Raw genomic sequence first — 26,738 nt, 5'->3', positions numbered from 1 at the left:
AGGGGCAATCTGACTTCTGTACTGACCCCAGCCCTTCCCCTGTGCTGGACAGTGTCCCCCAGAGACCTCCAAGGCCCGCCGGGATACCCAGAGCAATGAGCTCATTGAGATCAATCCACAGACCGAAGGCAAGGTCTACACTCGCTGCTTCTGCCTGGAGGAGCCTCAAAACAGCAAGGTAGGTGGACAGGTACCTGTGGCACCTACCACAGGTAGGTACAAGTGGGACTCTCCTCCCCTGACCTGACTGAGGTCCAGCACTGGGTTCAGTTGTTCCCAGGGTAGGGAGGGCACCGGAAGTCCCGCCTATCTATGAACTACCCCTATAGGATTCAAGGAAGCAGAGAGCCCACTGCGTGAACCTGTGCCTACCTGCCTTTTGGCATTGAGGGATGTATCCATCTAGCTCTGCCACTACCCAACCCCTCACTGATGCCACCCCAGACCCTCCTGGTGAGGTCAGGACCAGGCTTGCACCCAGAGGCAGTTTCTCCAGGACAGGGGTACCCGGGATCAGAGGCCCGGCCATACTGCTTCCCTCGGGGCTTGCTCGCTGTCCTGGGCCCAGCCCCAGCCACTGCCAGGCTGGTTCTACACCCCAGCACCATGGCCAGCTGCCCTACCACTCTCAGGTTCTTTAGGGTGGCAGGGAAGCCCAGTTCCTCCCTTAGCCCCACCCCCAGGCTGGGCAGCCTCCCTGCCCGCTGGGCATCGTGCCCAGCCTTTGGCTGCAGGAACACAGGATCCCATTGATTCATGGTCTTGTTTTCTCCGACATCACGTGGGTGGGGGGAAAAGGAGGGGGGGTGCCTGTGGGAGTGCCAGGGGCCTGAGCAGGCTCTTGATGCCTTGGGACGTGCCCGCTGAGGGGGTACCTGGGGCCCATGCCCCTACCTGGGTGCCCCTTTCCAGCATGGGCCCCTGCGCTGCCCCCTCTTCGACAGTTCCTGTTTGTTCTCTCTGCCCAGGTGGATGCCCAGCTGACAGGAAGCATCAGCCAGAAGGCAGAAAGGGGAACAAAGGTAGAGACAGTGGGTATAGGGGGAGGAGTTCACGGTGTCCTCGGTCTGCTCTCCGCGCCCTCTGTAAACCCCTTGACTAAGCCACTCTACTCCCACATTCTTTCCACCTGCCCCCACTCCTGGACAGAGCTTAGGATGTATAGGAGCCAGCTCTGGGAAGGAAGGATGACTGGGGGCGAGACAGACAGTAACTGGCACTGTGTAGGGCACCCGCTCCTGGCAGTTCTTGGGTAGGAGTGTTGGAAGCAGTGCTTCGTACCCTCTGCTTCCTGCCCATTACCATGCCCTCCCTCTTCCCAGGCCCGTCAGGAGACAGAGGCCGATGAGGTAAGCCTCCCATCTAGACTGGCAAAGAGGAGGTGCCAGCATGAACGCTTTGGACAAGGCGCTGGGGCACTGGAGGCTGGGCGTAGGGGTTTGGGAGGACTACATAGCTCCCAGCATTCCTTCGGGGCTCAATGCTGGGCCCTGTCCGCCTGCTGCCTCTCTCCTTGGGTGGGGGGTGGGCTTAGTCCTGGACACTCCTGCTGTGTGGGCAGCAAGTGGCCATATGCATCACGGGAAGAGTCCGGGCCTTGGCTACGGGACCCCAGATCTGGGCCTCACCCTGCCCCCCACACGTGGTGTGACCCAGATCGCACTGCTCTTCCTCTCTGGGCTACAGTGAGAAATGGCTCTGGGTTGCTGGGAGTTGGGAGATGAGGCTTGTTTGGTAGGATTCCCATCTTCCTGCTCCCTTGGACTTCACACAGGACACACGTGATGTTCTGTGTGCTTGCTGTGTGTAAGCAAGGGAATGGGGTGGTGAGGGCTGGTCCCAGGCTCTCAGAACTGACCTCCTGGCCCATTCTTCCCTTGCAGTGCCCACCCTGTGTCCATGGTACCCGGGAGAGCAATGTGAGTGAATAGAGCGTGTGCAGGGTGGGGTGGGCGGGGGCCGGGAGTGGGTTAGAGGTTGGCCTGGTAGCTTCCTGGTTAAGCACAAGGGGGTCTTTGTGCTCTTATCACACCGCCTCCCTGCCCATCCCCCAGAGCTGGCCTTGACGCCCACCCCAGCCCCACCAAGGGCTGCACGGAAGGAAGCCTCACGGCTTGTGATCTGGGCAATGCACTGGGGACAGGGTGGTGACTGGTGGGATCAGGACCTTGGTTGATGATCCCAGCTTTCCGTTCCCCCACGAGGACTCAGGGCCATTCTGCTTGAAGGCTTCCCACATCACCTTGGAGGCCTGGAGAAGGGGAAGGCTGACTCAGGGTGACACAGCCCAGCACTGGTGCCCAAACACATGTTGACTCCGGACCCCCCTCCTATCCCTCTCTAGCTGGCTCTGGTCCAGCCTCCCTCTGGGGGTCTAGAAAGACAAGGGAGAGGGGCTCAGTGAGAGCACAGCTGGTACCCAACTGTGCTTCCTCTGTGGGTAGCGTGAGTCATTACTTTCCCACGGCCTGACATCCTGAATTGACGTACCACGTTGGTCCATGAATGGCATAATCCCGGCTGCCCTTGGCTCCAAGCCCCCTGACCTCGGGGGACCTCAGGAAGTACCCCCTCTGCTGCCTGGCCTTCTTTCCATCTAGCCCCCCACCAAATCTGGTGAGGCTGATGGTCCCCAGGTATGCAGGAGTTACCATGGCAACCGCGCAGCTGTGCAATCCTAACAACTAGGGGGTGGAGCTAGCCAAAGTCAGGCAGTTTAGAGAAGGTAGGTTAGACCCCTCTGCAAGTCTGACAGCCTTGGGATATAAAGTCGGCATGGTGCTTGGCCTGGGAGGCAGAGCAGGGGCTGGAATTCAGGCTGTTGTTCGTCCAGCCTCAATGCTCTGTGGCCCTCGCTTCATTGCTTGCCTTCTCTGTGCCCTCGGTCTTCTTTCCATCGCTGCGGTATAATGTTCTCTTTGCCTCCCCACCCCCCATCCAGGTCACAACTGGTCCTTCTGGACCCAAGGTGAGTCCAAGATGGAGAACAGGACACTCTTGCCCTCTTTGGCGGTCCCAGCCTGTCTCACAGCATGTGACCCTGTGGCTGTGTGTTTATATTAGGGCTACCCAACCCTATGTGTGTGGGAGGTGAGTGTGTGTGTGTGTGTGTGTGTGTGTGTGTTGGAGAGAGTAGGGGGTTGTGCACGTGTGTAAGGATGTGATGAGCTCCCCTTTTCTGGCTCCTCCTGGCATCAGGCTTTGGGCCTCACTTGTGCACACGTTGCCTCCCTGCCTCCTCAAGCATCCAGTGGGGACAGGTCCTGTCATTTTGCTTCAGAAAACACTGAGTGAGACCCAGCTGTGCCCCTGTGTGGGACTGGGGGTGTCAGGGTGATCGTGTGGGGGTCTGGCGACGTGCTTCCTGGGACACATGTTCTCCTGTGCGTGGCCCGCTGTGATGGGGAGAGTGAGCCCGTGTGCCCGTGGGCCCGACAGCCCTGTGCGGCTTGTGAGCGACGGGACAGGCCGTGCACGCGTGAAGGTGCGACAGCGTGCTGGTGCGAGCCGGAGAGTATGTCGCACAACTTCCGGGGGCCGCCTTCGTGTGAGGGCCCAGTGAGTGCCAGGCCCCGCGCTGAGCACCTGGCCTGTGGTGTCATGTTCCGTCCTTGCCACGGCCCCCTGAATCCCTTTTTGTCGTTAAAGACCCTAAGGCTCAGAGAGGTGACTTGCGACTTGCCCTGAGTCACGTGCCAGCAGGTGGCGGGGGCAGGACTTGAACCGAGGGGGCCTGACTCTCGCCATCACCGGCTCTGTCACTCTACGTGTGCGTGTCCACGCACATGCGTCCACGTGGCCCCGGGCGGGCTGCGTGCGAGCTTGCGTGCTTGAGTAGGGGCGTGGGGGGAGTACCCTCTGTGTGAGACTCTAGATTTGCCAAATATAGCCTCTTGGGGTGGGAGGGCCATATGGACGAATGCATATGGAATCCATATGCTGCGTGCACGGTTGGGGGTTGGGGGGTAGTGTGCTCACTTACACACCCTTGTGTGGTCGATGTGTAGAGAATTCAGACTGGGAGAGCTTCCTCAAGTCTCCCGTGTGGTCCCTCTGGTCCCAGCCCCCGATTTGATCTCGTCCACAGGGAGGGAGAGGTGAGCGAGGCCTTCCTGGCCCATCAGGCCCCAAGGGAGAGAAGGGAGCCCGGGTAAGTGCCCCAGCCGGGCCCTGAGGCTGGGCTGGCGTGTGAACCGTCCCAACGGCTCAGCCAAAAAACCCTGCAGCCCAGCCCACACGGGGACTGAGGGGTAGGGTCTTTCTAGGAGTTAGTATGCGGAAACGTCTAGTTTTTAGGGGTCTTTAGAAAATGACTGCTGGGACTGCGGGATTCTTGAGCCCATCCTTCTCAGAACAGGGTCCCACCCCTGATCCCTTGTTCCCTACCCACAGGGCAGTGACTGTGTCCGGATCTCCCCGGATGCCCCGCTTCAGGTAAGACCTGGAGGCAAGGCCTACTTCAAGACCACTATGGGGTCAGCCCCCGGGGAAGGCCACAGGGTGACCCTGGGACCCTCTCAACACCTTATCTCCCTGCTCAGTGTGCAGAAGGCCCGAAGGGAGAGAAGGGAGAGTCAGGAGCCTTGGTGAGTGTGGGACCAGGGATAGGGCAGGGCAGTGGGGTTCTGGCCCAGCTTCACCTGCCTTCCCTCACCTGTTCTTTTGTGTCCCCGCCTTATCTCAGGGACCCTCAGGACTTCCGGGCTCTACAGGCCAGAAGGTAATAGGCATGGATTTGGAGGGGTGGGTGGCAGGGAGGTGCATGGGCCTTGTAGACTTGAGGAAAGAGATGTCTGGAATCTTCTCAGAGGAGGGAGGGCACCATCCCTATGGAAGGCACAGAGCTGGCACTACTCACTCTCCCTCCCAGTCACCCTGTCCTGTCCAAGTTCCCACCAGACCCAGAGGGCAATGCCATAGACTCCCCGAGAGTGGCCTGGCTGGTTCGAAAGTTCTTTCTGTCGTCTACTTTCCTGCAGTGACTGAAGCCATTCCGTCTCAGGGGAGGCAGAGACCAGGGGTCTAGAAGGCAACTGTCCTTCCTCCAGCTAGAGCTGCTCTGGTTCTTCTGGACCCTTCTTTCAACCCCAGTCACTTTGCCTTTTCCTTCCCTAGGGCCAGAAAGGCGAGAAGGGAGACGGAGGCGTTAAGGGCTCGCCGGGAAAGCCAGGCCGAGATGTACGATGCTGGGGACCCTTCCTCACCACAACCCCGTGTCTCTCAGTGAAATGCTGGATTTTGCCATCAGAACCCAGCCTGCTAGCCTTGCTCCCCAGAAAGGGGGAGGCTGTGCCCCAGGAAGCAGAGCAAAGAGGGGACAGAAAAGGACCTGAACCCAGGCGCCCTGACTCCCAGCCTAAGAGCCCCTGATCTCTAATGCCCAGAGGTTGACCTCTGATGACCTTGGGACACAGGGATGGAGTCTGGCTTTGGAGAGGGACACTGAGGGTGGGCAGGTAGGTGTGGCCTCTTCTCAGTAGGGCTGCTGCCTCAGGGCCTCAGGCTTTTCTTCCACCTTCCCCGACCCCACAGGGCCGGCCAGGGGAGATCTGCGTCATGGGGCCCAAAGGGCAGAAGGTGAGTTGTGGGTATCTGTGGGATGGAGAGTGGGAGGTGGGGCTGGGGCGGCGGCTCTCTCATACCTGCCTTGTGTCTGTGCCAGGGAGACCCTGGCTTTGTTGGGCCTGAGGGACTGGCAGGAGAGCCTGGGCCCCCTGGCCTCCCTGGGGCCCCTGGGATAGGACTTCCTGGGACCCCGGTGAGTACTTCCTGCCCCTTCTGCTATTCTTTCCTCGGAGACCCTTCTGCTGCCTGGCCAGGGCTGGGGAGATAAGGCTCGGTCTGGGGGTCCTGGTTGAAAGGAGGGGGCTAGAGTTGGTCTTACTGTGATGTGGGGGCTCCCTAGGAAGCCTCTGGCTGATGCTCTTTCTGCCCTCAGGGGGACCCGGGTGGCCCGCCAGGCCCTAAGGGAGACAAGGTAAGCACAGGCAGGGTCAGGGGTGCTTGGGGGAGCTCCCTGCATGATGGAAGGAGAGAGGAGAGTGGTCCAGGGGCAGCAGGCATCCATGGAGGGCAGGAGCCAGGCGTTCAGCTGAGGCTGGCTCAACTCAGCCAGGCCCCTCGGTGGGGAGTGTCCCCATCCCAGTGCTTGCTGACATGGGAGCCCTGGCCTGGGTTCCAGACATGGGGACAGATAGGCCTAAGTCTAGTAATGACCAGAGAGGCCTTAACTAGAGGGCCCGGGCTTATTTTAGGATCTTGTGCCCTGGAAATGTCTGACTGTCTTGTCTGCTATGGTTCCTCTGGCGTCACCTAGATTCCTCTTGACCTGCTGTACCAGTGAAGGGGTATACAGGGGTATACAGAGGGAGTCTGAGAAAGGACTAAGTGGGGGAGGGGTGAATGGGCTGAGGTCATGGCCAGGAGCCTCCCCCTTAATACTTCTTCTGACCGCAGGGCAGCGCGGGGGTGCCAGGAAAGGAAGGTCCCGGTGGGAAACCTGTAAGTAAGCCCAGTCCGGTGGGGAAGGGGTGCTGTTGCCCACCATGCCCAGGGCTGCTCTACAAAGGCCTCCAGAGAGAGGGGAGCTAGGTCCTTGGGCCCTCTCTTGGCCTATCCGTCCCTCTGCCCAGCACTGATGTTCATTGCTTCTTCTCCAACAGGGGAAGCCAGGGGTGCCAGGGCTGAAGGGAGAGAAGGTGAGTCCCAGGCCGGGTTGCACCAGGGTATGGTGGGAGAGGGATCTCCTCTCTGAAGGCGACACTCTGAGCATCAGGGGTACTAGACCTTCTCTAGCAGACCCCATCTTTGTTCCTATGGTGTGTGCATAATTACTAAATCAAGAGCCTGGCTTGGGAGTTAGACAGCAGGGTTTGAATCCTGCCTCGGCCGCTCACATGGTTTATGAATGTGGCAAGTCAATTAGCTCCTCTGCGCCTAAGTTTCCACATCTGTAAATGGGACACAGTGGCTTCTCGTGGCTTATTGTGAGGATATCGTTTTGTGATGTCCAGGAACCGTAAGTGGAGTGAATGAGTCAGTTGAACAGAAGGCCCCTCCAGTGATCCCACTGTCCACCTTGATGTTGGGGGTAGGGTGCCGGCACATCCAATGTCTAGGGCTCCTTGTCTTCCTCGGGGTCTCGGCCTCAACTTGTCTGCTCACGGTCTCTCCCTTCTGTTAGGGTGACCCCTGTGAAGTGTGCCCAACGCTGCCTGAAGGGTTTCAGAGTTTCGTAGGGCTCCCTGGAAAACCAGGGCCCAAGGGGGAACCAGGTGATCCTGCACCAGCCAAGGTGAGTGCCCAAGGAGGGGCACCATTGAGGGGCACCACAAAAACCTGCAGGCGTGGTTATGAAGAGGAGTTGGGTACTTGGCAGAGGGACTGGGTACATCTCTTGGCCATAGAGAGATTGTGGGCAGAGGGTCCCTGCTCTTAGCTTGAGGGGAGGGGGGCTGAACCATAGAGTTTAGGGCTGGGCTAGAAGGTCACCCACGTCTCCACAGCTACCTCCTAGGGTTCTTGAGGAGGCTCTAAGATGCCCTTTGGGCAAGCTGGGGTGGAGCCCACCCTTATAGTGAGTGAGGCTGGCCCTCCTCCTGGCGATTGGGGATTGGTTGGGGGTGGAGGAAGGGAGTGGGCTGGGGCGGGTTCGGGTCCTGGCCTTGACTCCCCACCCCACTCCCTCACACTTTCTTTCAGGAGGGCCTGAGATCTGCTGGATGGAAAGGTGATAGGGTAGGTACAGGAACTTTCCAGTGAGGTAGCTTAGCCTGGCCTGATTTCCTCCATCTATTACATGGGTTGATGAGCCCCGGCTCTGGATGTTAATCTTGAACCCCATAGGACCCCTGGGTATTTGAAGGGTTTGTGGTATGTACCATTGCTGTCCTCGCATATGGCTAGGAAGTTTGGGGTGCCCCGACGTGCCCAGTCTCAGCCAATAAACCTTTTTTCCCCTGCAGGGAGACCCTGGCATCCAAGGTCCCAAAGGAGAGAAGGTAAAGGAACACTGGTCCTCTGGCTGCCCCCCTCTGACTCCTGGGAACCTTTCCAATTCTTTCACTTCCTTCCCCAGGGGGACTCCTGCTTGTCCTGCAGCTTAGCGGTAGGGGCCCAGCATCTTGGGCCCCCTACAGGGGCCAAAGGAGACATGGGCCTCCCTGGCTTCGGTTTGCCCGGCCTTCCGGTGAGTGACCAGCCCAGCTCAGTCCAGCCCATCTTTGCCACACTGGTGGCTTCCCTGGCTCCACAGGCCCCGAGTCTCAAGGCAGAGACCAGGAAGGAGGCCCTGAGGCAGGTGTCCCAGGCCTGCAGCCTGGTCTCTCCCTCCACCCCTATGCCGCCCCAGGTTGCTTGCCCCGGAGTTCCCTCTTAGAATCTCCAAGTGCCCGGCTGCATAACAGAAGTAACTGCCCAGCTACCGGTGGAGTTGTGGCATTCGTAATTCCAAGCTGGCCTTTCTCTTTCTGGGGGGACACTGGAACCATGGGGTTTTGCAGGGGTGGGAGTGGGAAGGTGCTCTAACTGTGACTTGGTTGTTTTTCAGGGGAAAGTTGGGGCTCCAGGGCCAACAGGGCTGAAAGGAGAGAAGGTGAGCCCTGGGTTAGCTGTCAGTGACGCCACGGTTTCTTGGCAGGGAGGCAAGGAATAGGGACGATACAGACGAGAGATCAAACTGTAAACCCACAGTGAAATAAATTCATCCGTGCTTTGCAGACTGGAGCCAATGAACTTATTTGGAAGAGCCCTTGCCTTCTCCAAGAGAACTCCTTAGTGCTGTGTGTTTATTTTATTGATAATCTAAAACAATTAAGCACGTTTAAGACTACCTTTTAATAAAATAACAATATTTGCCTCTCCTTTACCACTTACGATGTGCCGGGCACCGTTCCAAGTGCTTAGGCACGTATTAACTTGTTTCATCCCCCTAAAACCTTTCGGGGGAGCTACTCCATTATTGTCATTTTACGGATGAAGAATCAGAGGCATAGAAGACCAAGTCAGTTACCCAAGGTCACATGGGTGTTCGGGTGTAGAACTGGGATCCGAGCCTAGGAATCTGGCTCCAGAGTCTGTAATCTTCGCTGCTCGGCTGGGTTACTCGATTTCAGTGCCCGTGTTCACATTTGTATTTATGATTGCATTGGGGACAAATGACAGCGTTGAACTTATAATGCAGTGTTACCCAAATGAGGGCTTCCACGGGTGGATGCGTGTCCAAGCGCGAGAAATACCAAAATATATGTTCGGACTCTGCTCTGTCAGGCAAACCACACCCGTCATTTCTCAAGACGGGGCCCCTGTACCCTCACTTCACAGCTGCCTCCTCTTCTAGATTTCTCTGTCCCAGTAAATGACACGTCCCCAGCTCCTCAGATCCCAAACCTGCAGCAGCCTGGATCCCTGCCTTCCCCCACATCATCTCCCCCAGTCCTGCCAACAGGCATCTCTGTCAGCTTCCCCCGCTCCTCTCCACCTCTGTGAGCGCCACCGCCATCTGAGTCCCGACCAGTCTCACCCGGACTCTGGCGGCAGTCCCCCAGTCTGGCCTGCCTGTGGCCACCGTAGCTCATCCACAGCCCGTTTGCCACCCAGCAGCTAACATAACGTGCCCTTGCAAAAAGAACTCGGGTTTCATTATTTCCCTGCTTAAAATCCTTCATGATTGACTCTGTAGCAAAGTCCTGCTATGCTTAACAAGACCCTGGCCGGACCCTGCCTGCCTTTCCGGTTCTTCCGGCTCTCCTCTCCTCCGTTTCCAGGGCTGTGGATGTGCTGGCCTCCTTCCGCTCTGGAATCAGGAATGTCCCCACCTCTTAGATTCTGTACTCTCGTACGTTCTCCCTCTCTTCCCCCCTCCCCCTATTCTTTCACTGGATGGCCTTCTTCTCGTCTTTCTGATAATAATTGTGGTCAACACTTCTCCGACCACCCTGTCCAAAATGGCCTCCCTTGTGTCTGTGCCCTTCATAGCCCTCCTGGCTGTTTACACTTACTGTGACTCAAAAACTACTTTTTGTCCCCCACAAGTGTGTAAATTGCACAAGGTGTTTGGGCGTGCTGTTCACTGCGACCCACCAGCACCTTGCCCGGGGCACAGCCGTGTAGGCATCCAGTGAACAAATGAATGAGCTAATGATCTTCGTGTGCTGGGTGAGGGCTGCGTGCGGGGCTAGGATTCTGTGAAGTGAGCCTGGGGAGCATGCCACAGACTCTCCTGGGGACCTTGGGGAAATCCCTGGCCTCAGTTTCCCTAGCCAGGAGATGAGAGGGGTAGTCTAGAGGTCCTAAGAGGCAACTTTTGTGGTTTGTGGCTGGGGACTGACCCAGCACCCTCTCTTTGACCCTTTGCTCTCTGCTTTGCACAGGGTAATTTTGGGGAGGCAGGGCCAGCTGGCCGGCCGGTAAGTGCTCTAGATACAACGGCTCTTGGGAAAAGGGCAAGACGGGAGGTGCTACCTACTACTGGGGGGGACGACAGACCTGGACTGTGCCCCAGCATAGCCCAGGCAGGTGCTGGGCCTCACACATGGCCTCTTTTTTTTTTTTTTTTTAATCACACAGGGTCCACCAGGGCCAGTGGGATCCACAGGCATCAAAGGGGAGAAGGTGAGTCTGGCGACACTCTCCCCTCTGCAGCCAGGGTGAACTTCCTAAACACACACTTATCTTGCTCTAATTCAATCCCCACAAGGCTCCCCACTGCCTGAGGGTAACATCTTACTCCTTAGCATGGCATTCAAGACCCTTGATGACTTGGCCCCACCTTCATTTCTTGCCTGTCCTCCCGCGATCTCTCCCGAGATATCCCTCGCCCAGCAGGGACGCTGTGTCAGGCCCGGCTCCGTTCCCCAGCCCCCGATTCCAGGCCCGGCCTGGTGTCCCCCAACCCTGTGTCCTCACTTGGCAGGGGGAGCCTTGTGAGCCATGCCCAGCCCTGTCCGAGCCTCAGGATGGGGACAGCTACGCGGTGGCCTTGCCTGGCCCTCCTGGAGAGAAGGGAGAGCCTGGGCCCCCGGGCTTTGGCTTGCCAGGGAAACAGGTGAGCTCCCAGGTTGCTGCAGGAGAGGCGCAAAGGAAGGGACGAACCCTGCCCGGGTCTTTTGGCTCCCTGGATGGTGGGGAGTAGGTGGGAGTCGATGGAAGGGTCGGTGCTTCTGTCCCCAGAGGATGCCTCAGCCCTTCATCCTGGGACCCGGCCTGGCAGGGCGTACGAAAGAAAGAGCACCAACTTGGGACCAGGAGGGCCTGGGTTCAGATTCTAGCTCTGCCTTTCACTCACGCTTTGACTTGAACAAGTTACTGTTCTCCTCTCTGTGCCTCTGTTTCCTCTGCGTGGTGGTGTTGCAATCACCAACACCTAGGGCCTAGGAATCGCGTGTGTGAAGCACTTTGCGGCATACGATAGGTGTTCAGGATGACCCATGGCTACCACGGGACTGATTATTATTGTCCTCGCTCTACTGGTCACAGCGAGCACTGCCATAGCGTATGCTGGGTGCCACACACTGCTTCACACACGTTAGCTCATCTAATGTCACAAGGACTCTACAGGGTAGAAGCCAACGCCATTCTTAGCATTTCCCATTGACAGGTAAGGAAACCGAGTCACAGAGAGGCTAGGCAGCTCGCCGGGGGTCACCCAGACAGGACTCTGGCTCGGCTCCTCTCTTAATCTATCCAGCATTGCTTCGCTAGGACGAGAGAGGAGATTTGGGACTGTTTTGTGCCCTGTTGAGTTCCCTGGGTCTAACACGGTGCCAGACGCTTAGGGGTGTCCGCTATGAGTGAGTGGGTACTAGAAATGCTTTCTCCCCAGGGCAAGGCTGGAGAGCGTGGACCGAAGGGGAACAAGGTGAGAGAGCCTCGTGGGCACGGGTGGGCACCACCTCTCTGAGGCGCTTTCCACCTCCTTTTCCTGATCGCCCTGTGCCCGCTCTCCACTCCCTGGGCAGCCCCCAGGCGCCAGCAAAGGGCTCTGAGTGCCTTTAGTTCCCAAGAGGCAGTCTGCCCCCAGCTGGGCCACCTCTGCCCTCCTTGAAGCCGACTCCTTACAGGGTGATGCTGGGAACCCTGGAGATCCTGGAGTGCCAGGCACCACGGGGCGGCCGGGACTGTCGGGAGAACCTGGCGTGCGGGGCCCCATGGGCCCGAAAGGAGAAAAGGTCAGTCGGGTAGGGGGGGCTTTGTTGCCCGGACAAAAAGAAATGGGGCTGAGAGCTAATGAGGTGAAGGACTGCGGAGTCAGGCTGCGAGCCTAGCGGGGTACCGGAATCGCTGGGTGATGCCTCAGCTCTTCTGCAAGGCAGGGAGGGGAAGAGCAGGGAGGGTCGGGGCGTGTTTTGATTTCCCAGACCGAGGTGGGGGCAGTGGGGGGGCAGAGCTCTCAGAGGGGCGCAGGGACCCCCCCTCTTTCCGGTGCCTCTTTCTGGCCTGCCTGTCAGCCCTGGCTCAAGGACTGCTGGGGGCGCCTCTCTCTGACCAGGGTGATGGCTGCACTGCCTGCCCCAGCCTGCAGGGGGCGGTGCCGAGCACGGCAGCACTGCCTGGGAAGCCCGGCCCCAAAGGAGAGCCGGGCCCAGAAGGTGTGGGCCGGCCTGGGAAACCGGTGAGTTCCGGCTACCTGCCCTCTGGTCTTTCCCTGCCTGAGCTTTGCCTTCTCTCCCACCTGCACCCTTTTCCCTGTGGGACCCATGGGCCACCTGTATCTTTTAGGGCCAGCCCGGTCTACCTGGAGTTCAAGGGCCCCCAGGACTGAAGGGCACCCAGGTAGGTGTGTGTACGGGGAGCCTGGGCTGCAGGTATGTGTGGTGAGGGCTGGGGGGTGTGGCATGGGCCTGGAGTGGGGAAGATCAGCCCCAGAGAAGGGAGAAGGTGGAGGTGCGGGGGTAAAGGAGAAGAGGCTGGGGAAGAGGCTATTCGGTGAGTGGGGAATCCCAAGCCAGGGTTTGTCCTTGTCTCTTCAGGGAGAGCCTGGACCCCCGGGAAGGGGAATCCAGGGGCCGCAGGTGAGTCTCTAGCCTTCCCTTGGCCTGCCTGCCCCCAGCCTCCCAACACTTCTATTAACCATCTGCCCACTCCTATCTGTCCCCCAAACTATGAGGCTCTGCCTGGCCTCCAGTGCTCAAGGGCACAGCTTTGGGAAGAAGAACTGGGCTGTAGCCCTGGCCTGTCATCACTCCTGCGGGGGACCTTGGCTTTGACCCCCGCCTCTCTGACCCTCACAGTCTTGCCGGGGAGCTCTCTTGAATTTGGGCTGGCAGATACCCCACCCCAGACCAGGTCTGCCAGTGGGGAAGGGCCAGTGGCCCAGTCTGTCTTTTCTAAATTGCAGGGGGAACCTGGAGTCCAGGGTTTGCCTGGCATTCAGGTACGTCTGCTTTTGGCCTAGAGGAGTCTGGCCGGGGAAAGGGGCCACTTCGGGCCAGGGGTTAAGGAACTGTGCTTCCCTCTGTCTGCAGGGGCTTCCGGGACCTCGGGGACCACCTGGCCCCACCGGAGAGAAAGGTGCCAAGGTGAGCCTCTGCTTCGTAGGGCGCTAGACCTGTGGTGCTTCTGAGTGCCCTGGCAGGGGGGACGGGGACATGGGAGTGAGTGATGCCCAACGGTGGGCCACCCAACACCTGGTCTGATGCGTCTCACCTGCCCGATTGCCGCTGTTAGCCTCTGTGCTCTCTCTTCTGCAGGGGTCTCCAGGGCTGAAAGGAGCTGCCGGGCCGATGGGGCCCCCTGGTGCCAGTGTCTCTGGGCCTCGGGTAAGGGTCCTGTCTGTGCTCTGTGCTGGAGGCCCTGTTGGGGCCGGGCTGGTGCTGCTGGGAAGAGGGCACAGGGCTGACTGACCGGGCCCCACAGCGTGGGGAAGGGGAGGAGAGAGGCCCAGCCTCCGAGAAGGAAAACCACACTGTCTAGAGGGGAGGGCACCTGAATGACATCACTGATCACCACCATTTCTGGAGCAGTGACTGCGCTGAGGCCTTGTGCTGAGCTCTAAAGCAAGAGAGATTCACTTAAACCTCACAACAGCCCTATGAGGGACTGGCTATCATTGTCCCCCGGAAGGCCAGAGAATGAGCAGGCAGAGTCAGGACTTGAACCCAGGTCTGTCTGACTCAAAGCCCATATGTTAACTCACCCACCCCACTTCAAAGCCTGGTCCTTGGGGGCTCATCTAAATGGGTGCTGCCCCACTGAGCTGTCCACAATGATAGAAATGTTCTATTCTGCACTGCCTGAGAGGGTAGCCGGTAGCCACGTGGTTTTCAAGTGCTCGAAATGTGGCTAGTGTGACCGAAGAGTTAAATTTTACATTTCATTTCATTTCAATTCATTTAAATTTTAAATAAGCACATGTGGCTATTGGCTACCATACTGGCCAGCACAGATCTGTCTAGACCAACCTCATTACCCTCAAAGACCTCTCTTTATTTCTGTCCCACCCAGGATTCCCATGTTTTATTTATTTATTTTTTTAATGCTTATTTATTTCTGAGAGAGAGAGAGAGAGACAGAGTGTGAGCAGGGGAGGGGCAGAGAAAGAGGGAGACACAGAATTCGAGGCAGGATCCAGGCTCCGAGCTGTCAGCCCAGAGCCCCACGCGGGGCTCGAACTCACGAACCATGAGATCACGACCTGAGCCGAAGTCGGACGCTTAACTGACTGAGCCACCCAGGCGCCCCTCATTCCCATGTTTTAAAAGATGTGCCTATTGAACAAATTGCACAGATTAAGTAATAATAAATGCCTTTCCTTATTTTCATTCATCAAATACCTGTATAATAGTCAGCGTCTACTCCACGTGAACCCACTAGAATTTTACGAGATGGTATAATTCTAGCCTAAATCAAAGCAGTGCTACCTTTCAGCCAGGCTGTGCCATGCCAGGTCGTGGGCAAATGTGTAATTTCTCTTGGGTCTCTGGGAATGTTGAAAACAGCCCAGTGAAAGATATCTCTTCTATGTTTATGGATCCCCAGAGAAATTCCAGTTCCGGTTTGGCAATATCACTGATGGGGTCCTCTTGAGGGTGCCCTGAAGCCCAGAGGGGCCAGGGACTCGCCCACATCCGTGCAACCAGTCTGTGTCGCCCAGACACAGGGTCCCTGGCTGTTCCAGGGAGCCCCTGGGTAAAGGCGGAGGTGAAAGTGAAGGCAGTCCCGATTCTCGTGGAGTTGCGAGTCCCGTGTGTGAAGGTGGCATGTCCCACAGGAAGGCAGCCATCAGAATGCCCCTGAACAGCCAGGCAGACTTCTCCAGATCTTCTTCCCTCGGGCTGAACCCCAGCCGGGAGGCCCCCCCCGTCCCAGCCCCACACACCGTGCAAGTTGTGTGACCTTAGGCCAGTGACAGCCTTTCAGAGTCTTCAAATCCTTGGTGATAAACTAAGGGCAGAAATTCCCATCTCCTGCTAAGTCATCTGAGATGACCTTGGTGATGGAACGTGTGGCGAGCACTAAAGGGGGAGAGAGAGGGCGTCAGCAGGGACTTTGGGCCGCATATAGCTGGGTGCAGTGATTCTGGGTGGGTCTATTACAAAGTTTCTTTAAACCTCAGTTTTCTCACCTGGAAAACAGAACGGTACCGTCCTGCAGGGATGGGAGTGGGGATCGCACTCTGTTCCCCGACCGGTGCTGGGCCCCGTGTCTGACCCCCCGAAGGTGCTCAGGAAATGCCAGTCTTTCTCCTTCTTTCTCTCCTTGTCTCCTACGCCAGAGTCCCCTCCTCTAGGACACAGGCACTGGGGTGCAGGCTTCTGCTTGTCCCATTGCCCTCCCCTGCCGGTGGGCCACATGGCCGGCTGCTGTCCTGGCTCGCCACTGACCATGGGCTCTCTCCCCTCAGGGCCCTGATGGGCAGCAAGGACTTCCAGGAGCCAGAGGGATTCCAGTGAGTACAGTGCCTCAGGGCGGCAGGAAGCCCCAGCAGGTCTCGCCTCCACACCCCTATCTACTCACCTCACTGTGTTTCTTCCCTGCAGGGTGAAAAGGGACCTCAGGGAGAGAAGGTAAGTCCCCAGGCCCTGTGGCCAATACCGTGGAGAAATAAACAACCCCTATAGCCCCACCCCCTCACCCCCGGGGGAATGTATGCACACTGGAGGAGTCATTCTGGCCTCCTTGCTGCTATTCCAACAGGAATAACAGTAGCGCTTAGAACTTGAGGGCTGAGTGCTTTCCGTGGGGCAGGAACTCTGTATGGGTTCATCCATTCCATCCTCCTGATGGCCTATGCGTTTGGTGCTATGCTGCCCATTTTACAGATGAGGAGACTGAGGCTTGAGAGGTTGAACAGGGTGCCCAAGGGCACAGTCGTAAGAGGCAGATTCTGGATTTAAACCCTGGCCTCTCCATCTTAGAGCCTGTGCTGCCTCCCGGATGTTGGTTTCCAAAAGGTCCCCCATCCTTGCCCCCCTTTGACAAAGGCTCTTATCTTTTCAGGGCGAGCCAGGGGAGTGCTCCTGCCCTTCTCGAGGGGACCCCGTCTTCTCTGGCATGCCGGTAAGTGGTGCTGAGAGCTCTCCCCCCGGCCGGGGGGGAGAGGCCTGGCTTCCTGTGTTGGCTCAACATGCGAGGGCCCCGCAGGGCTTTGCGCCCCAGCCAGCTGCCTCCCCATGCAGCCCTGCGCTTGGTGTGAACGTTGCCTATAACCTCTCCCTTCTTTTGCGACCCCCACTCCCACCCAGGGTGCTCCGGGACTTTGGATGGGCAGCTCCTGGCAGCCGGGCCCGCAGGTGTGTGTCGCTTGTCTCCTCTGTGTCTCCACTTGTCCGCCAGCGCCCTGTGGCTTGCCCACCCTGATGCCGCTGCCCCCAGCGGTGGGGCAGAGCTTTCTTTTGGGTCTGATTGCTTCTCCTCTCCCTCAGGGTCCCCCGGGTGTTCCTGGACCCCCTGGACCCCCTGGAATGCCGGGGCTGCAGGTAAAGGGGGAGAAGAGAATGGGAGTTTGGGAGGCGCGGTGGCAGGGTGGCAGGGCTCGGGGTCTGTGTGGGCCCCTGAGTGGGCCGCATCTCCGCCCAACACCGACGTGTGCCATCCTCGCTCCTGTGTTCCTGTTTCCCAGTGCAGCATGGGGTGGGGGGTGGGGGTGAGGCTCTGAGCCCTTAGCACGGGCTGTGGGCAGTCCTGGACCTTCCTTGAGCAGGGAATACCCTGCTGTGTGCTGGCCCAGACACCCTATGGACACCCGGGCCAACCTCAGGCCTTGGTCAGCTGTCAGGAACCCAGGATCTGGGTCAAATAGTTCCGTACACCGTGTGAAGCTCCCCTGTTTTGGAACGGTGTCCAACATTCATTCATGCAACAAATCTTTTTTGCACCTCTGCTGTTTTCCAGACACTATTTTAGGTGCTGGTGCTACAGCAGTGGGCAAAAATAAAAACCCCTCCCCTTTTAGAGTGTGCATTCTAGTAAGAGACACAGACAGTAAGCAAGATAAAAATAAAGCACAACATAGCATGTTAAAAAGCGGTGTGTGCTAAGGAGAAAGATAAAGCAGGGAGTGGGGTCAGAAAATGGGAGGAGGGCAAGGAAGATGTTGGAGAGGCGTGTTGGAAGGCATCCAGACTGAGCGGAAATGAGCGAGGGAGAGTGTTCCTGACAGCGGAGAGCAGCAGGTGCAAAGGCTCGGAGGCGGGACTGTGCCTGACAATCGCGTGGAGGCCAGAGACAGTGAGGGGAGAGCAGTGGGAGTGGAGATCCGTGTGGCACTGTGATGAGAGCGTGCATTCCAGAGCCAATGAACCTGACCTTGAAAGCCAGCCCTGCTCTGTGCTAGTTGTGGTGTGATGCTGGGCAAATTCCTTACCCTCTCTGTGTCTCGGTTCCTTCATCTGTTAAGTGGAGATAATTACAGCAAGTACCTCATGGGGCTTTTGTGAATGTGAAGCAAGTTAATGCACGCGAAATGTGTGGGACCATATGTCCTAGCACATAGTAAATGCTTAGAAGGCATTAGCCATCATTAGGACCATGACTTCTATTATTATTTTATGTCCGTACTCTCGTTCGTTTGAGTCTTACATCAACTCCAACAGGCAGGTGGTGTTATCCCCAAGTCACAGCGAGGCAAACAGGTTCCAAGAGGTGAAATATCTTGTCTGAGGTCATCCAGCTAGGAACCGGCCGCACTGGACAGGGCTTCCCAGGACAGAACATTTGCTTCCCCCTGCCGCTGCCCCGCAGGACGGTTCCCCAAGGGTTTGCACACCAGGTCACATTTCCTGAAAGTCCTAGGCTTCTGCTGGTCTGGCCCCCAGCTCCTGAGGAAGCAGAGCAGAATCCCATGGAAGCTTCTTACAAACGACTCCCCCTGCCCTGGAGATTTTATACATCCCCCGCTGCCACCCTGGGGTGAGAATCTGTTCTGGTGAGTCCCCATGGCTGATGGGAGTCTCTGCCGGGATCCAATTTTCTCTGTCTCATCAAGAGCTCAGCACCAGAGCCAACTCTCAGTCCCCCATGGGCCAGCCACACATTTGCCAAGTGTCCCAGCATCCTGCCGCACCACCAGGAGACAGGAATCTGTCTGCAGGGGTCTTTTGCAGTTTGCTTGGGGAAGCATGAGAGTCATTTCAAAGTGACCCATTAACACGCTGATGGAGTGTGAACCCTGCCAAGCCACGCTGGGGGAACAAGGCAGAAAGAGTGACTGCAGAGTCTGGTCCCAGGCACTGGAGTCCTCGTCTGGTGCCAGTGCCGTAGACCAAGCCAAGCTGCCACTAATAGGCACCTGCCCCGTGCCAGGCAAGGTGCAAGTCTTCCTGGCCAGGTTGGCCCTGCAGCCCTTTCAGGGAAGGGAGGCCCGGCAGCTCCTGTCTTCAGGCTCAGAAGCAGGCCCAGAGATAGACAGCATGTATTTGCCCAAGTAATGTAATCCCACGTAATCCCCATCCGTTTCCCAGCGGGGGAAACTGAGGCAGGGAGGTCAAGCAATGTGCCCGAGGCCATACAGTTAGTAGCTAGTGAGTGCATAGCTTCTGGCTTCTAACACTAGGACAACAGGTGGGACATTTGGTTCCAGGAGGGCAAGGAAAGAAAATCACCAAGTATCCGGCTTGAAGTAACACACGGGCAGTGGGGAGGGGAGCAGGGGTGAATGATTTAGGTGCATAATGATCACGAATGGGTTCGAGGTGTTTTCCCCGCGCCAGGCCCTGTCCTAAGCACATGACCCTGGTAACTCACTCAGGAAGCAGAACGAGTGGCACAGGGGTTGCCGGAGGTAGGCCGACCCCAGTCTGCCTCGGGCCTCGCTAGAGCCTGGGCTGAAATAGGGCGGGCTCGCCGGGGAAGGCGGTGCATTCTGTCACCGGAAGCCGGGACTTGAAGACAGGCCAGCTCTCAGGACGGGCCAAGGAAATCCCGGTGTGGGGAGAGCAGGGCGAGCAGCAGTGCGTTCACTCGACACGTATTTAATGCATGCCTCCTCTGTGCCGGGCACTGGGGATTGAAAAGGGAACATTCTCCTGGCCTCCACGGGGTATTTAATATGCAAATGTGCACCGCGAGCCTGCAGGGGCGACAGGGAGTCTGGGCGGCAAACCTCTTGTGTGAGCTTCTTTATGCCTCACCATAAACTGTCCCTGTGTCACAGATAAGGAAACTGAGGCACAGAGATTTCTTTCTTCCAAGTAGCCCTCCAGAAATTACCCAGGTAGTTGGGGTTCACACCAACTGGCTCCCGAGCCTCCACCTTGCTGTGTTCCAGGGAATGTCTTTTGAGGAAGGTGCTGGAATCACGGTTAAGGGAGGGGTTGAGGCCAGTGGTCCTGACTCTGAGCCTCACCTCTGCATTTTGCTCGTCTTGTGGCCTTTGGCAAGTTACTTGCCCTCTCTGAATTCGCTGCTCTGGTTTCAAGTTGGAGGTGATAGCACCTAGCTGGCCAGGAAGACCGTGATTAAAGAGAATACAGAGGACACGTGTGCAAGAAAGAAAGAAACGTCGTTACTTACTGTGCAGAAGCCCCTTTGCCTGATTTCTGATGCCCCTCTAACATGTAGGAAAAACTCCCATCGGACTGGTTTTGGGGGTCACCCTTCTGGGCCTCCTCGGCTCTCCCTGCAAACAGTCTGGAGGTTTTGAGCTAAGAATGGGTGCCAGCCTTATGCCAGCCAGGCCCCCGGTTCTGCAGGAAGAGAAGAGGCAGTGGGGGTGGCGGTCACGAAGCAGGGTGGCCTTCGGGCTCAAAAGAAGAGCCCGCTCACTCGTGTCTCTTCTTGGCTGCAGGGAGTGCCTGGAAACACCGGTTTGCCCGGACAGCCTGGGCTAACGGCCGAACTGGTAGGTACCAGCCAGGCGTCACTGGGCAGCCCCCTCCCTGCCCTTCCCTGCCCCTCCTGGGGCTGACTTGTCATGCCAGCTCCCTTAGATGCAGGGGGACCCTCTTCTCTCCCTTGTGCAAGGCAGGGAGAAGCCGGGGTGGTACGGGGCTTCCCAAGGTTCTACCTGATCCCATAAGTGTCCATCCCCCTTCCCCACACCTGCCTGAGCCCTGGAGCCCTCCTGTCTCCTCTCTTGCAGGGATCCTTACCAATTGAACAGCACCTCCTTAAGGTAAGAGGGTAGGCGGGGAGGGGTAGGAATTGGCAGGGAAGTCTCCTGAGGGGATTATCGTAGGAAGTCTCAGCACAGCACAGGGGAGCTACAGACGGAGCTGTTTGTAGGGAATGTGCATTCCAAGCACCCGTCTCCGAGGGCCTAGCACGGCGCCTGGCTGCTGCCAGACCCTCCATTTTATTTGCTGGATGAGTGCATGAAGGAATCCCACGAAGGTACCCACGTGAGGGATGTTGTGGGTAGTTCCTGCCCCAAAGCCTGCCCACAGGAGCCACCAGTGAGGCCCTGTGCCACCCTGGTCATACCGGGGCAGGGTCCAGCAGCTTCTAGAGCACAGCAGGAGGGTGCAAGTGCAGTTATAAGGGTCATCAGGCAGCGAGCTGCAAAGGTCGCATATGTTTGGATGGGACTGGGTTGAGGGCCTGGAAGAAGGCTTCAGCTGTCCTCTGGTCAATGCAGAAAGAATTCAGGGAGGTGATGGGATTTCAGGAACAATTCCAGTGGCACAAGAGAGGGGACTTGGGGTCTTGGCAGGGTTGGCCTGTGCCAGGCCATCAAGATCTCACTGGGGGCTCTGGCCTGGCCTCCCAAGCTGGGCTGGACCAAGGGTGACGCGGGCCTCCCTCGCTTAGTCACCTTCGGAGATGAGGGCTGGTCTCTTTTCTCCTCCAGCCCAGCAACTTCTGGGGCCCCTCCCTTCTAGCACTGACTACCCAGTGCCCTGGACCTCCCACTTCCCCCCGTGGGTCCTGGTCAGACCACAGCATGAGGACTGCCTGGCCGGCCCTTGCTCTGGACAGCAGATGTCTCCAGAAGCAGCTTGCAGTTAACCTCCTGACAGGTTAACTCAGGTTAACCTCCTGACAGCAGCTATAGGTTGATCACAGCGGAGTGTGGCACCGAAACCCCAGTTCTTCTCCCTTAGGCTCCTGGCAAGCCCAGGGTTCCCCCGAGTCCTGCCCCCGGGCAAGTGATTGCACGACTCTGTGTAACATGTCACCTGACGGCTTCTTAGTCAACGTGCTCTGTGGAGGACCCCAAACCGGAACCGCGTGTGGTCTGGAGAAGGTGCTCAGATGCCACCCCGGAGGAAACCCGGGCCCGTGGACAGAGTGCCAGCTCTGGCCTCAGCACAGCAGTGCCCAGTACAGGCTCCCACTTACCTGAGACAAGTCACACTGTCTCTTTGAGCGTCGGCTTCCTCATCTCCGGAATGCTTATAAGATTACCTGCCTCATTGCACTGTCAGGGTTGAATGTGATAATGTGCACAGGCCTATTTCGATGGCTGGCATCACGGGCGCTGAGTCAGTGACAACCATTATCCCTGGGCTTTGCAGCGAACAGTGAAGGTGGAGCGGGGGGCTCCTGACGACGGGTCCAGGGACACCCCCCCCAGGGGTGGGCGAACTGGGGAGCCCGTGCCAGTCGGGATCTGCTGGGGCAGGAGGGCAGACCCCATCCCGCGGGGCGTCTGCAGAGGGCCTGGCTCCTGCAGCCGCTCCTTTGCTCCCTTGGGCAGAGAGGCTGGTGTTTGGGGCCGGCCTTTTCAGCCTGAATCCTCACGGCGTGTCCTCACAGTGGGTGCAGGTTGCAGGAACAGCCGGGACAGATGGTCCCTCTGCGGGCCCCTCCGCCTCCTCCCACACGCCTGTCTGGAAAGTGGCTTTGGCTTGGCCCCACAGAGCTGCTTCCTGGAGAAAACTCAAAGCCAGTGTTGGGATTGGGTCCCCTGAGGATGGAACACAGCCGCCACAGGGATGTGGCTGGGGAAAGAGAGAGTGTGGGCGGGGCGGGGGGGTGGGGGGACGACTGCCGGGCAGGGTGCCTTGGCTGAGTTCAGGGTGGGGTTCCCCCGTTCGGCCCGCCCTGGCCTTCTGGGACCCACGCCCCACTGCCCTCTCCTCTCTCTTGTCAGAGCCTCTGCGGGGACTGTGTCCAGGGGCGGACGGCCCACCCGGTGGCGCTCCTGGAAAAAGGGGAGAAGGGAGACCAGGGCATTCCCGGCGTGCCAGGCCTGGACAGCTGTGCCCGGGTAGGAGGCCGGGTTCAGGGGCGGCCTGGTGAGGGGAGAGCGCCCGGCCACCTCACCTGACGGAGGGTTTCCTGTTGTCCTCAGTGCTTCACAGAGCGGGAGCGCCCCAGAGCCGAGGAGGCCCGGGTGAGTGCACCCGTGCCCGCTTCCTGCCCGGGCCCCGGGCCCCACAGGGAGGGCCCTGGCCGCTCAGCTCACCGTCCCCATCCCACTCCAGGGAGACAACGGCGAGGGGGATCCTGGCTGTGCTGGAAGTCCTGGCCTGCCCGGTCCTCCAGGACTGCCCGGCCAGAGAGGAGAAGAGGTAGGACCAGGCCCTCATCTGGGCAGGGCCCCAAGGGGGCTGGCGTCTCCATGTAAGTGGCCCTCAGTTCCTAGGGGCAGTTTCATTCCTGCCAGATGTCCTCCTGGGCCCTCCGGTGGATCCTTCAGGGGTCTCAGCGTCAGGTCATCCGGTGCCTCTTGCAGCTCTGAGCCCCTGGCCCTGGTGGCACACTGGCTGCTCTTGGCCCGTAGGACACCCTTCCGCCCCTGCCAGCCGCTTCCTGTGCCCGCAGCTCTTCTCCAGGGCTCGTCCCTTCCCCCCCCCCCGACCCCCTCTGCTCAACTATCACTTTCGCAGGGAGACCTTCCCTGACCACCCTCTCAAAAAGCTGACCATGCCCCACACCGTCCCTAGAAACCCTAGTCCCCTTCATGCAGTGCGCGTGTCACCCTCGGAATACCGTGTATTTCATTCGTTTAGGAACAGTCCACACGTATCCACTGAGCACGAGTCAGCCCCTGTTCTATTTGTTCTTGCCTACCTCTCCCCTGGAGTTGTCAGTGCCACAAGGCAGGGATTTTTATGTTCCTTTTATTGCTGTGTCCCCAGCACCTGGACTAGTGCCTGGGACATAATAGCTGCTCAATAAGTGTTTGTTGGATGATTGAATGAACTGAACGAAAGGTTTAACGTCAGCTGAATGGGCCCACTTTGAAATCTACCAGCCTCTGTTGACTCTGGCCGTGGTGAGCTGGGAGGAAGGCTGCAGAGACCCTGGGGCTCTGTGGGGCCCGGGCCTCTCCATCCATTTCCCTTGGCTTCCTTTGCAGGGTCCGCCTGGCATGAGGGGCTCCCCGGGTCCTCCAGGCCCTATTGTAAGTATCCGTGGTTTCCTGGCCCACTTGAGAAGCTCTCAAAGGGGTCACAACGCCCAGACACCATTCTACTGCCTTGTATCCAGGAAACTGGACTGGGCAGGGCAGAAAGAGGGGGATTCTGCTGCCCACTCCTTTCCCTCATCAGAGCATCTGTGGGGACTGTGCCGCCCCCCCCCACCACCATCGAATCCCCTGGAACTGGCCTGCTCCGTCCCACTTTGGCTGTGTCCTGCTTAGGGGAGGCCCTCAAGGGCACACTCTTGTCTCCCTGTCCCCGTCCCCGCAGTGTCCTGCACCACAGACCCAGGCTGCCCTGGCAGGAAGGCCTAGGCTTCTGGCTCCTGGTCTCGGCTGCCAGGAAAGTATATGGCAACCTGGCCAGATCTCTTCATGCCTCCGTGACACCGGTCACTACAGGGGCCAGCATCGCTGCATTGCTCTGTGGGGCCATCTCTAGGACAGGTCTACGAAGGCCAGACCAGGGATGTCTGGTGTCGCTATGGCAGGAAAATAGAAGTGACCAGGAAAAGTCTGGAAGAACTGAAAATGCTTTCTTTGGAGAACAAGTGGCTGGTGGGAGCCACCTTAGAACCAGGGAGCCACCCAGCCGGGGGCCTATGGAGGTCAGGTGGAAGGCATGATGGGCTTGCTCTCCAGCAAGGGTGTCCAGCTAGACTCGGGGGGACTCTGGGGGCTGTTTCTCATCTCTGCCGATGGCGGAGCCATTCTTCCTGGAGCCGAGGGGAGGAGCGGCTGCCTTCACTGAGTCTCTTTTCCAGCTGCCTTGGAAATATTCCTGTGACCTCCTCTCCTCATGACCCCCTGCCCCCGACTATGTCCAGGGTTACCGTGCTTGTGAGTTGTGACCTGCCTGTTTCTCCCACCAGGGCCCCCCAGGTTTTCCTGGTGCTGTTGGCTCCCCCGGATTGCCTGTAAGAACCTAGCGCTGCTCGACCTCCCCTTCCCCCGCCAGCCAGGTCTCTGTGGCTTTTGCTTGTGTCCCTTCCTGTTGAGCCCTTGCCCCTCCTCCATGTTTGTCTCCGTCCCCTGCAGGCACATAACGACACAGGTTCCCCCCGAGGTCCCAGCGGCTTGGACATCCTCCCAAGTCTCTGACTCCTTTCCCTCTTCCCTTCTCCCCCTGCTCCTGCTTTCTTTCATCTTCTCTCTTCCACCCGCCTCCCCTGCAGTCTCCGTTTTCTCTCCCTTAGTCCCACGTCACTGCCCCCCCACCCCCCACCCCCAGGCCTGCTTTACCTTCTTATTTGAAGCCGGTGCCTCCAGGGGCCTCTTTACGCCTCCCTTCCCACTTCTGCCTCCTGCTTCTCCCACCTTTGCTGTTGGCTGAAGATTTGCTGGAAGTAGTTCTTGGGGCCCTGCCAGGCGCCTGGCACAGAGCCCGGCAGAGATGCCAAAGCTTTAGGGCTTCACATCGCAGGCTGGCACAGGTTGCCACCCCGCTGCTTGGCAGGGCCGTCCAGAGGCGCCCCGGGGATCCGAAGGCAGCCACGCTCGCACCTCGCCCAGCGTCCTAGAGGAAACTCTCAGCTTCCTCCTCTTCCTTTCCTCTCCCTTGGCTCCGGGCCGGTCTGCTCCAAGGCTGGGCAGGTGACGCCAGCCGGTTGGGTTTCTGGGTGTCGTGGGGCCCTGCCCCTCTGTGCCCGGTGCGTTGGCCTGCCCCTCCCGCCAGGTGTCGTTAATTGCCCTGCCTCCGTCATCGTCACGAGTGTGTTTAAATCGTCCCCATCGTCACTGTTGCTCCCTCCTGGGTCACGGAAACTAACCTCCTGTTTGTCAGATTTGGTGTTCCTGGGGCCTGGCTCCTCTCCTCCCAGGCCTGGTGATGGAGGCTCAGGGAGCGGGGCCCCTCCTGTCACAGCTCCATCTGTCCCCATGTCCTCATCCTGGCCGGACCTTGTCTGTTTCTGCTTGCTTGGGTGAAGGGGCCATCTGTCCGTCTAGCCATCTGTCTTGTGTTGTGGAAAGGTTTGGGCACCGTCTCTCGAGGGCGTGAGGGAGAAGGGGCAGACGCAGCCCCTTAATGCTGTGGCGAACCCACAAGGGTCGGGGTGGGGGCTCTGGCTTTGACTGAAAGTGACATCCCTTTCCACCCTAAAAAGTGACAGGGACTGCTCTGGAGGGAGCAGTGTGCTCGGGGGGCCTTCCCGTGCCTCTCCCCTGTACCCCTCAAAGAAGGTGATTTGGGGCGGGGGCTGGGGGGCGTACAGGTAAGTGTTGGGCATGCAGTGATACATTTTGGCAGAGGAACGCCACTCCTGACAGCTGCCCCTCACGGGGAGCACACACGTGTCAGCCTCCTAAAGGTACACCCCAGCCAGTTACCAAAATAGGGCACACCGATGACAGTCACCTGCCTGACAGGTACCCTCTGAGGGTCACCTACCTGGGGGGGGGCATATCTCTGTAGTTACCTGTCTTGGGGGTATGCTCTTGAGAGGCACCCCTAGGTGGGAGTTTACACATCTCACAATTACCCTTCTGGGGTACACCCCATGGTCACCTTGCCAGGGACCCTAGGAAGGGCATCAGGAAAGCCCAACTCTGCCCGGACCGGGGACAGAAGGCTGCAGGGCAAGGAGAAGGAGTCGGGGGCTGGGTGGGGACCGCCCTCCCCTGTAGGTTCTCATGATTTTTCTCCCCAAGGGTCTTCAAGGAGAGCGAGGCCTCAGGGGCCTGACAGGAGAGAAGGGGGAACCGGTAAGAGGGGGCTGGCAGGGGAAGGAGACGGATCAGGAACCCTGGGGAGACAGAAGTTGGGCCCCCAGGGATGAGTGGAAGATGGGAGGGGGCTCCTTTTGAAACTCTCTGCCCCTGATCCCTCAGATTGGGGGGTTTTCACACCCCCCACCCCAGGATCAAAGGAGGCTGATCTCCATGTACCTTGACTCCCCCCGGAAGGGGCAAACAGACTTGCCCCCTGGCTTCTAGCAGCATCCTGGGGGCTCTTCTCCCTCCCTCCTCCTGCAGCATTTAGCTGCTCCTTCCA

The 26,738-nt window shown here is 58.5% G+C and overlaps 1 protein-coding gene across 5 annotated transcripts in view; it reads left to right on the top strand.

Annotated features, from left to right (window-relative positions):
* Positions 1-26,738, top strand: part of COL16A1 (collagen type XVI alpha 1 chain) — a 49,491-nt gene that overhangs the window by 6,632 nt on the left and 16,121 nt on the right. The window contains exons 8-51 of one of the 5 annotated variants that reach the window (XM_042996248.1): positions 53-178; positions 969-1,022; positions 1,323-1,349; positions 1,884-1,919; positions 2,942-2,968; positions 4,088-4,150; positions 4,393-4,434; positions 4,542-4,586; positions 4,685-4,720; positions 5,116-5,178; positions 5,533-5,577; positions 5,663-5,758; positions 5,939-5,977; positions 6,457-6,501; positions 6,663-6,698; positions 7,184-7,294; positions 7,702-7,737; positions 7,965-8,000; positions 8,078-8,188; positions 8,549-8,593; positions 10,371-10,406; positions 10,567-10,611; positions 10,913-11,044; positions 11,822-11,857; positions 12,060-12,167; positions 12,488-12,610; positions 12,718-12,771; positions 12,969-13,010; positions 13,337-13,372; positions 13,464-13,517; positions 13,689-13,757; positions 15,842-15,886; positions 15,978-16,004; positions 16,438-16,497; positions 16,683-16,730; positions 16,863-16,916; positions 20,225-20,278; positions 20,519-20,551; positions 22,472-22,588; positions 22,673-22,714; positions 22,806-22,892; positions 23,684-23,728; positions 24,619-24,663; positions 26,396-26,449. In XM_042996248.1, the coding sequence (XP_042852182.1) occupies positions 53-178; positions 969-1,022; positions 1,323-1,349; positions 1,884-1,919; positions 2,942-2,968; positions 4,088-4,150; positions 4,393-4,434; positions 4,542-4,586; positions 4,685-4,720; positions 5,116-5,178; positions 5,533-5,577; positions 5,663-5,758; positions 5,939-5,977; positions 6,457-6,501; positions 6,663-6,698; positions 7,184-7,294; positions 7,702-7,737; positions 7,965-8,000; positions 8,078-8,188; positions 8,549-8,593; positions 10,371-10,406; positions 10,567-10,611; positions 10,913-11,044; positions 11,822-11,857; positions 12,060-12,167; positions 12,488-12,610; positions 12,718-12,771; positions 12,969-13,010; positions 13,337-13,372; positions 13,464-13,517; positions 13,689-13,757; positions 15,842-15,886; positions 15,978-16,004; positions 16,438-16,497; positions 16,683-16,730; positions 16,863-16,916; positions 20,225-20,278; positions 20,519-20,551; positions 22,472-22,588; positions 22,673-22,714; positions 22,806-22,892; positions 23,684-23,728; positions 24,619-24,663; positions 26,396-26,449 (2,565 nt within the window). The remainder of the gene's footprint in view (positions 1-52; positions 179-968; positions 1,023-1,322; positions 1,350-1,883; positions 1,920-2,941; positions 2,969-4,087; positions 4,151-4,392; positions 4,435-4,541; positions 4,587-4,684; positions 4,721-5,115; positions 5,179-5,532; positions 5,578-5,662; positions 5,759-5,938; positions 5,978-6,456; positions 6,502-6,662; positions 6,699-7,183; positions 7,295-7,701; positions 7,738-7,964; positions 8,001-8,077; positions 8,189-8,548; positions 8,594-10,370; positions 10,407-10,566; positions 10,612-10,912; positions 11,045-11,821; positions 11,858-12,059; positions 12,168-12,487; positions 12,611-12,717; positions 12,772-12,968; positions 13,011-13,336; positions 13,373-13,463; positions 13,518-13,688; positions 13,758-15,841; positions 15,887-15,977; positions 16,005-16,437; positions 16,498-16,682; positions 16,731-16,862; positions 16,917-20,224; positions 20,279-20,518; positions 20,552-22,471; positions 22,589-22,672; positions 22,715-22,805; positions 22,893-23,683; positions 23,729-24,618; positions 24,664-26,395; positions 26,450-26,738) is intronic. The other 4 variants (XM_042996249.1, XM_042996251.1, XM_042996250.1 and 1 more) reach the window with 4 other exon arrangements.

The sequence above is a fragment of the Panthera tigris genome, chromosome C1 (assembly GCF_018350195.1).
Source record: "Panthera tigris isolate Pti1 chromosome C1, P.tigris_Pti1_mat1.1, whole genome shotgun sequence".
In the NCBI taxonomy this organism is placed as follows: Eukaryota; Metazoa; Chordata; class Mammalia; order Carnivora; family Felidae; genus Panthera; species Panthera tigris.
This window is presented reverse-complemented; position numbering and strand designations above follow the sequence as displayed.